This window comes from Ruditapes philippinarum, unplaced genomic scaffold (genome assembly GCF_026571515.1).
Source record: "Ruditapes philippinarum isolate M1 unplaced genomic scaffold, ASM2657151v2 ctg1662_1_1_1_1, whole genome shotgun sequence".
Classification (NCBI taxonomy): domain Eukaryota; kingdom Metazoa; phylum Mollusca; class Bivalvia; order Venerida; family Veneridae; genus Ruditapes; species Ruditapes philippinarum.
The window spans coordinates 359,382-370,091 of NW_026851696.1; the positions used below are offsets into that span (position 1 = coordinate 359,382).

At 30.8% G+C, this 10,710-nt stretch overlaps 1 protein-coding gene across 1 annotated transcript; it reads left to right on the forward strand.

Moving 5' to 3' along the window:
- The first annotated feature begins 262 nt into the window (after positions 1-262).
- On the forward strand, positions 263-10,417 carry LOC132737228 (multiple epidermal growth factor-like domains protein 11). The gene is made up of 3 exons (XM_060724493.1): positions 263-491; positions 1,438-1,555; positions 8,810-10,417. Exons 1-3 carry the CDS (start codon positions 263-265, stop codon positions 10,008-10,010), a joined length of 1,548 nt encoding a protein of 515 aa, XP_060580476.1. The 3' UTR covers positions 10,011-10,417.
- Positions 10,418-10,710: the final 293 nt, after the last annotated feature.

A 10,710-nucleotide genomic window follows, 5' to 3' on the forward strand; every position in this document is an offset into this window, starting at 1 on the left:
CACTTTTCTGTCTAAAATATTGTTTACATGAGACATTACCACACCATGTTAAAATACAACACAAACTTTTCAGCAATTCAAATTTGAATGTTAATTTTATATCTTTTCATTTCACATTGATTTATGTTAGAATTTTAAGTAAGTAAGACATTATTTATTACAGAAGCTGAAAAACAATGTGAAGTAGATTGTGCATGCTGTATAAATAGACTATGTGGACCAGGGCAATGGTATTCAAACGAATGCACACTAGGTTGTATTGATGGTTACAGAGGTGCTCGCTGTTACATACGATGTGCACACAATTGTGCAAAATGCGAAAGACATAGTGATGCAGATTATTGTACTGCGTGCTATGATGGCTATTACCCCGGCTCTGCTAGAGACCACACATCAAAATGTTTACCCGGATGTAAAACATGCACAACAGGAACCAAGTGTACATCATATTACGATACCAGTAATTTATGCAATTGGTTATGTCCGGGCAAGTGTGTCACGTGTTCTTCGAATACTGTTTGTGAATCGTGTAAGGATGGTTATTATATAGGTTACCAGACCGACAACATTAATTTCCCTTTGTTGAACGACTGTACATACAAATGCCGGGAAAACTGTATACGATGCTCGTCCTATGACAGTTGTTTGGTTTGTAAAACTGGTCATTATGGACCAAACTGTGAAAAAACTTGTTCGACTGGTTGTATGTCAAACACTTGCGATATAATAACTGAAAACTGTGCATGTATCCCAAAATTTGCTGGAGTTAGATGTGACATATGCAAAACCAGAAAATATGGAAACATATGCGATCAACAATGTCCTGCAGGGAGTAAAGGTAGTGTGTGTGAAAAAGTTTCCGGATATTGTACAAACGTGCTTTAGATAGCATCGTTGGTGATAAATGTGACGTTGGTTCAACAGGCTGGTATGGACAGTCCTGTAACATGACTTGTAGTGTTGGCTGTAAAAACCAGCATTGCAAAAAAGTAACGGTGAATGCTCATATGGATGTCTTGATAATTTTGTAGGAGGACAGTGCAATCAATGCATGTCTGGCAAGTGTAATCTTATTGTTTTCACTGCGATCGAGGACTCATCCCTTTTACATTATTTAAAAGCTTTGTATAACGTTAATGCCATATCACGTTGCCTCTGTTAAATTGTAATAATGATTGTTAAGTAGGCTGGCCATGCTGCTGATTTTTAATGATGAGAATAATTATAGTTACTGTGGCAACTACTTCAACGTGTTAATTAGTAGAATATAAGTAAGCAATATTTGAAAACATATTAAATACCATGATAAATGAAAAGATATATACCATGTTAAAACTTTTAAGTATGTCTTTTATTCTACCCTTGTAGCACGCTTTTATTTCTACGCTCAGATTATTGTGTTATTTATGGATGTTTATTTACGAAATATGATTTCAGACTCAATCTATTCCTCAGAGCAGTCAGCTGTTATATTACTTGGAACAATTCTTGCCTTGTCAGTACTTGGTAACATTATATTTGTGGTTACGTTGATTCTCAGGAAATATCGGAAAAAGTAACGATTGTTTATATATTTAAATGAATTAAAGTCAAAAATAGAACTAAAATTAAACGTCTAGATTGAAAAGCTTTTATTCAAAAGCCGTCCGTCAGTACAATATATGAAAAAATGTACAAAAACAAAAAAAAGTGTTGTTCATAGTAACTGACAATAACATTACTGTATAGGAGAAGACACGTTTGTATAATATACCCTGATATGTCTCGTAATTAACATCAATCTAATAACTAACTTATGTGACTGTTAACAACATAAGAAATAAATAACTTGAACACAAAACACTTATTTTCTAACATCTTTTCTTCTTAACAACAAAGACACAATGGCTTTTCCCACCAAGAAATCACATGACCTAAAATTAGCTTAAGATCAACCATCCGTGAACCAATCATTTGATTCCTTAGAACATTGACAACAGATCAATGTAAACATATGATAATATCAGTTAAAACCAATAGAGTATTCTCACTTGAAAAGGATCAGACAAGACCGGTGGACTTGTCTCCCTTTTCAAAATTATGAAATTCAACAATAACCAAGAGTTTTTTCCCTTACACCTTAACTTGAAAATAAGACCCTATTACATGTTTTCATCAACTTAACCATTATAATGATCTTTATAAAATGAGTCCAAAAAATTATTCGTTTGCATTGAAGAGCCAATGGTAGAAGCAAGACAATGGGATCTGCTTATGAAAACTCTGGTAAATATATAATTATTTCAATTCTCTCTGAAATTTTTGAGTCCCCTGCCGGTTTAATCGGAGGAGACTTTAGGTTTACCCTCCGTCTGTGTGTCCGTCTGTCTATCTGTCTGTCCGAATATATGTCTGTCTGGCAGTCCGTCAGTCCGTTCGTCCACAAAAGTTGGTTCTGCGATAACGCAAAAGGTATTGAAATTATTTTTATGAAACTTGATATATGGATAAATGACAGTATGGAAATCATGTACGTTTTTTTCTATTCTTACTTTGTTGAAAATTCACGTGCTATCATGGCAATAAATAGACAGAAAATATAGCAAATCAACAAATTAACTGGATCCAGTGATAACGCAAAAGGTACTGAAAATATTTTTATGAAACTTGAAACATGGGTAGATGATAGTCTGGAAATTATGAGCATCTTTTTTTTCTTCCTATGTCGAAAATTCTGGTTACTATGGCAACAAATTGATGAATTTCAAGATTTCTTATTCTAGGTTTTACGCTTTTTCACTATTTATTCTTTATTTCTTAATGTGTTTACTTCAAACTTTATTATATTAAGTTTCTCGTCATCAACCACATCATATGTGACAAGGTTTACAATTCTAGCACAAACATTATCAGAATTACCTCCCTTAAACTTAGAATTTTTATGGAAAAAATGTTTTTGTAATAATTTATTTCAAATGTATCTACTTCAAACTTGATATATATCTTTGTTTTTATCACTCAACATTTGTGAGAATGTTCAATACTCTAGCAAGATTATGTCTAGAATTATATCCCCCTTGAACTTGGATTCTTTTCGAAAAATTTGTATTTTTTACTCCAACTTCTTTATTTCTTGTAGGATTTACTTCAAACCCCAACAGCATAATAATATGACAAGGTTTATAAATTAATATAGAATCCATATTTCCATAATTATCTTCTCCTTAAACTTTGATCAAGTTTTACTAAAGATATCATTATTATAACGAGAACATATTTTTAAATGCAGTCTGCCAAACACTATACGCGCTAGTAATTAAATATATTTTATTCACTTCCGTTACGAAGGTTTATAACCTTGCTAGGAGCTTGTTTGGCGAATGAAATGATATAAAGGAAACAATGGCAAACTTAATTTTGATAAGTAAAATTTAATTATAGTAATTGGTTATTCAATATAAACATATAAATTCTAAAGGCATTATTCGATGAATTAACCTATAAACTTGTGTTGAATGAATTTGATATATATGTACCTGTATATATATGATCTGTTCAGTATTGTGTTTTATATATTTGATATTTCTTTTCAACTTCAAGGTAAACTTGTTCGTTGAAGCGTTAATATAGACTGAAAGTTAAGCGTTATGAAAACATGTTTGTGACGTCATCTTTTGTTGAAACTGTACATAAATGTGTTTAATGTACTGATAGATGAAGGTTTATGCAATGTTTGCTATAAGCAAACTAATTCTTAAATATTGGATACTTTTCAATGCAATATATTTATCAAACTAATGGAAGTTATCTTTTTATAATCGCGGATGTGTGAATATAATGTTCAGTTCTGGACATTATAAAAATAATATACTGATACATTAAATTGACACATCTGCTACTAAAGTATTAACTTCTAATACTTATATAGATACTAAGTCGAACCCTTAAATTTGAAGATTTTAGAAATTCATGTTTTATATTGTTTATATCAGAGACATGTTCCCATAATATAGGATTTTAGTTTTTTTTAGTTCTTATTATAGTAACACATTTTGTCAACTGAGAGTGGCCGTTTGTAAACAAGAAAACTTTAACACCAGTTTGTGTGTGGTTGCAATACGATACCTAACTAACTAAAAATCATGCTATAAACTCCTTTAAATGTCAGTTTCACAAAAAAAGAAAAGAAAAACAGGCGTAATCCTCTATAATGTCAAATGCATGTATTAATCATTATTCAATAAAAAAAAACGTACACATGCTTATTGATGACATGATGAATGATAAGGATTTTTATTAAGATATAAGCATTATCAAACTTTTTTTTTAATTTTCCAATTGAAGTGATTATGTATCTCATAGGTATAATTATACAAGTTTATATCATACAGAAACAAACACTTTGTTTCTTGCACAATGCTTTTAACAAAGAATAAGAATTACCATGTGCAACAATTGTAGAATTGCCGTCTTTTCAAAAGGAGTATTCCCCTTGATTAACTGTTGCCAGTGAACCTGTTTTGATTTCATTGATTGTTTTTACAAAAAAAAAAACAAAGCAAAACAGCAACTTTGTAATTTAATTAAACAACTACAAACTGTATAGATGTAATCATAATTATGATGGGGGGGGGAATCAATGATAATGAAAAATATAAATAACTTTTACTTTATTATTGTAGTATGTATTATATAGTCCTAATGTATAACCGTTATGTACAACATAAGAGAGTAAAACATGGAAATCATGTTTATGTTTTTTCTCCCCCCTTCTCAAAAAAGCAAGTTATTTCAAGTGTCCAGTAAGTAAACAATAGAGGCAAGTAATTTTAATTTAAATCTTAATTGCCAATTAATAAGACAACAAAGAACATTCTTCAAACTGTCAATTATCTGAGAGAATAAACAATTATCTCACATAATGGACAGTTTTCGTTGTTGGTAAAACTGAGTTTTTAATATGCAAACAAATATTTAGTGAAAATCCTACTGATGTTTATTGACAGTTATTTTTTGAATGCACGTAAACAAAATATCTAGAAAAATATATTTTGCTAGAAAAAAATTTTTTGTCAGATCTTAGCCACAGTAATTCTAGAAAATCTTGGAAGTATATTTATTTCACCATATCTTGTTGATTTTTTAAATGGTATTTTTTAAAGGGAGAGACAGGCAAAATTTTCATTTCTTAGTGTTGAGTTTTTCAGTCATTATTCTGTAAATGCCCTCAAAATAAATAAATTAGACAGTCAAAGGAACAGAACTTTTCTCCATATAAAGAATAAAATGTTGGTTTCCTAACTTGACCTGATTCTAGCTCTGGGAATTGTAGAAGACTACATATTTATCTGATTTGCATCTTGGTACAAATCTGTATGTAATAAATGACCCCAGTGGCGTGGCCATTTAACAGCAGGCGCATGATTTATGTCACTGTTTTAGGTGTTTTGATCATGACAAATATCTAAGTCCTGTACATAAAAATATCAAACTCATCTTAAAATTCCTTTTTCTATTTTTCGCTGTTTGGAAGAATACCTCTGCAATAGACAGGAATTATACTATATGAATTGATGCAGGTAAAACTTAATAATTAAAAGTTAAGCTTTATCCATAAAGCCTCAAGTATAGCAGTGTCGAAGGCTTTCCATTAATATATTAGGGTATAATAGAGCTTGGCCTTAAACAACACTTTTCAAAAGAAAACTGACAGTAAGTACATTTTCTATTTACAAAACCTACTAATACAATTGAGCAACACAAGCAACAACATTTATATGAGTTATCCCTCTGTAATTAGAGAAGTCAGAATAGTCTCCCCCTCTATGAATATGAATAATTGCTCACTCCATGCGGAATATTCACCTTTATCAAAGGGATATTCAGGCAAAATAAAGACAAAATATTAAAATGACCTTATGTACTCAAATCACGCTAAAATGACATTTCTTGAAGTTTCAGCATGAATTTCTGTTTAAATTCTAAATATTTTGGGTTTGAAGCGTAAATATAAATATTTACGCTTCAAATATATATATATATATATATATATATATATATATATATATATATATATATATATATATATATATATATATATATATATATATATATATATATATATATATATATATATATATATATATTGAACAAAATTTAGACCCGAATAGAATCACCAAATAGTTTTCAAACAAGTCACATGACTTGAACAAACCCTTGAAGTTACAATAACAGATATTATGGATATTGTATGATTGAAACAAGTCTTAGTCATACATTTGACATGTTCTTTAACGTTTCCAGAGTTCACTTTGACAACTATTGTGAAATCCTAGCGCTCTAACCTGACCCACGCAGGTCAAGTTAGGAAACCAACATTTTATTCTTTATATGGAGAAAAGTTCTGTTCCTTTGACTGTCTAATTTATTTATTTTGAGGGCATTTACAGAATAATGACTGAAAAACTCAAAACTAAGAAATGAAAATTTTGCCTGTCTCTCCCTTTAAAAAATAACATTTAAAAAATCAACAAGATATGGTGAAATAAATATACTTCCAAGATTTTCTAGAATTACTGTGGCTAAGATCTGACAAATTTGTTGTTTTTTTTTCTAGCAAAATATATTTTTCTAGATATTTTGTTTACGTGCATTCAAAAAATAACTGTCAATTAACATCAGTAGGATTTTCACTAAATATTTGTTTGCATATTAAAAACTCAGTTTTACCAACTACGAAAACTGTCCATTATGTGAGATAATTGTTTATTCTCTAAGATAATTGACAGTTTGAAGAATGTTCTCAGTTGTCTTATTAAATTGGCAATTAAGATTTTAATTAAAATTACTTGCCTCTATTGTTTACTTACTGGACACTTGAAATAACTTGCTTTTTTGAGAAGGGGGGAGAAAAAACAAAACATAAACATAATTTCCATGTTTTACTGTCTTATGTTGTACATAACGGTTATACATTAGGACTATATAATACATACTACAATAATAAAGTAAAAGTTATTTATATTTTTCATTATCATTGATTCCCCCCATCATAATTATGATTACATATATACAGTTTGTAGTTGTTTAATTAAATTACAAAGTTGCTGTTTTGCTTTGTTTTTTTTTGTAAAAACAATCAATGAAATCAAAACAGGTTCACTGGCAACAGTTAATCAAGGGGAATACTCCTTTTGAAAAGACGGCAATTCTACAATTGTTGCACATGGTAATTCTTATTCTTTGTTAAAAGCATTGTGCAAGAAACAAAGTGTTTGTTTCTGTATGATATAAACTTGTATAATTATACCTAGTTGAGATACACAATTACTTCAATTGGAAAATAAAAAAAAAGTTTGATAATGCTTATATCTTAATAATGTTCCTTATAATTCATCATGTCATCAATAAGCATGTGTACGTTTTATTGAATAATGATTAATGCATGCATTCTAGGCATTTGACATTATAGAGGATAACACATGTTGTTGTTTTTGTTTTTTTTGTTTTTTTTTTGTTAAACTGACATTTAAAGGAATTTATAGCATGATTTTTTAGTTAGTTAGGTATCGTATTGCAATCACACACAAACTGGTGTTAAAGTTTTCTTGTTTACAAACGGTCACTTCTAGTTGACAAAATGTGTTACTAAGAATTAAAAAAAACTAAAACCCTATATTACGGGAACATGTCTACGATATAAACAATATAAGACATGAATTTCTAAAATCTTCAAATTTAAGGGTTTAACTTAGTATCTATATTTTTAGTATTAAAAGTTAACACTTTTGTAGCAAATGTGTCAATTTAGGTAAACTTGTTCGTTGAAGCGTTAATATAGACTGAAAGTTAAGCGTTATGAAAACATGTTTTGTTGTAACTGTGCATAAATGTGTTTAATGTACTGATAGATGAAGGAATTATCCAATGTTTGCTAAAAGAAAAACAATTCTTAAATATTGGATACTTTTCAATGCAATATATTTATCAAACTAATGGAAGTTATTTTTTCGTAATTGCGAATGTGTGAATATAATGTCTCAGTTCTGGACATGATAAAAACAATATACTGAGACACTAACTTGTCCTGTAGAATTATTATATTCATCCTGTAGAAATATCATCATTGTCATTTGGAATTATATAATTGTACTTGTTTTGTAGAATTACGTATATAGTGATCACTGTAATAAGTGTTACATGTACTACATTGATCTTATAGCAGACATAACAATAAAGTAACTACATAATACAATTGTCTGTTACGTATTATAAATTAAAGTATAAATAATGAAATACCGAATTTTCTTTACAGATTGTATGTGCAATATCTATCTTTAAACTTGTTTACAACACGACAGGGGGTAAGTGTTTTGCTTGAAAGAATTTGAACTTGAGGTTTTGGTGGTGGTGGTGGTGGTGGTGTTGGTAGTTTTCACTCCAGATCACAGCAGTTAGCCACATTCAATTTACCAGAACACTGTTCAGCCACCGCATCATTCTCTGACAAACTGTCAAATTTTACCAGTACTAGTTGCCTTAACACTTTCGCAAGGAACTTATAACTTCTGTACATGCCAGAGCAGAGGTACAGTGCGAATGGCCGTAGAAAGGATTTCATGATCGATCACAAAGAAAGTGACCAGCACCGTTCGACAATCGGACACGTATTGTCCGATTCACAGTTCAACGCTCTTCCTATTGAGCTAACCGATATTTTAAGGTTATTGATTATACATATATTGAACTCTAGACACATTATCAAATCATCTTATGAATACAACATCAACAGTTTAGCAATTCAAAATAAAAAAAGGTTAATTTCATAGCTTTTCATTTCACATTTCTTTTTGATATTTTTCCGGAAGTTTGAAGGAAGTTTGATTTTATTTATAACAGAGGTTGATGAAATCTGTAAAGTAGATTGTGCATGCTGTTTAGATGGAATATGTGGACCAGGGCAATATTTTTCGAACGAATGTACCCTAGGCTGCATAGATGGTTATATAGGTGCTCGCTGCTACACACGATGTACACACAACTGTACAAAATGCTCTTATGATAGTGATGCGTGTACTGCGTGTTATGATGGCTTTTATCCCGGCTCTGCTGGAGACTGCAAATCAAAGTGTTTACCCGGATGTAAAACATGCACGTCAGGAACCGCGTGTACATCGTACAAGAAGGGATATAATAACGACAATGGTCGAAATGATTGTAGTAATCGCAACTGTCCTGAAAATTGTAATTGTGATTATGGTCAGTGTAAATCATGTAAGAACGGATATTATGATATCAATAATTTATGTAATAGTTTATGTCCAATTGGCTGTGCCACGTGTTCGTCGAATACCAGTTGTGGATCGTGTAAGGATGGTTTTTATAAAGGTCACCAGTACGACAACATTAATTTTCCTTTGTTGAATGGCTGTACACACCAATGTCGAGATAACTGTGTACGATGTTCATCCTATGACAGTTGCTCGGTTTGCAAAACTGGTTTTTATGGGTCACACTGTGACAACATTTGTTCAGCTAGCTGTATATCAAACACGTGCGATATACTAACTGGAAACTGTGCATGTTTCCCTAATTTTGCTGGAGTAAGATGTGATCAATGTAAAACCGGAAAGTATGGAAGGATGTGCAATCAACTTTGTGCTGCAGGGTGTAAAGGTAACGTGTGTAAAAAAGATTCCGGAGATTGTACAGACGGATGTAGTATGGACACGATCGTTGGTGTTAAATGTGAAAATTGTTCAACTGGCTGGTATGGACTGTACTGTAACATATCTTGTTCTGTTGGCTGTAAAAGTCGGCAATGCGAGAAAAGTAATGGTGAAAGCTCCTATGGATGTTTTGATAATTTTGTAGGAGGACTGTGCAATCAGTGCATACCTGGCAAGTATGGAGATATTTGCAACAGTCACTGTCCAGCCAATTGTGACAGGAGAGGTTGTTTGAAAGACTCTGGCAATTGTATTGTTTGCAATGATAACTTTGCTGGGGGGGAAATTAAACGTGATCAATGAGTATTGGTGCCCTCAATGTCTATTAGCAAAATCGCATATCAGATGAAAAAAATGTAATATGTTTGATATGCTAATACGATGATGTTATTATTTAACTGTCGATTATTTATTATTTAATTATTTATCATTGTTTATTTGATATTTTTCAGTTTTAATGTCATGTGCTTGTTGTCTTTAATTTCTTGTACATCTTTGGGAAGTCACGGTGTATAATTTTGTTGGTTTATGAAAAGCAATAGTTTTCTAGTTTTATCACATAAACTTGTTTTAATCATATATGTATACAGTATATATTCTAGCATTGTGATATTATTTCTTTCATCTCTTATAACTCCATATTTGGGGCATTGTACATTTATACTGTAAACCTTTATCGTTTTGTATATAATGTATGTACAATGATAAGATATAAATAAATATTACTACTACTTTTACTGTTTCATTCCTTGATAAGTGCCTTTTTAACAATTTGTATCATTAATCAATCTATATCAAATAAATATAGTCTTCTGCTATAACCTAATTAGCTGTATATACCTTGTACGTTAGTCACACAGAAATATGATTTGTTCACAACTAGTCTACATCCTATTGTAATATTTAATTGTTCCAAGCAGTTTCTGTTTAAGACTATTTTAATATCCAATATATCATAAACCTAACAAAGATGTAACTCCGTTCGCCTATTAAATGAACAGTC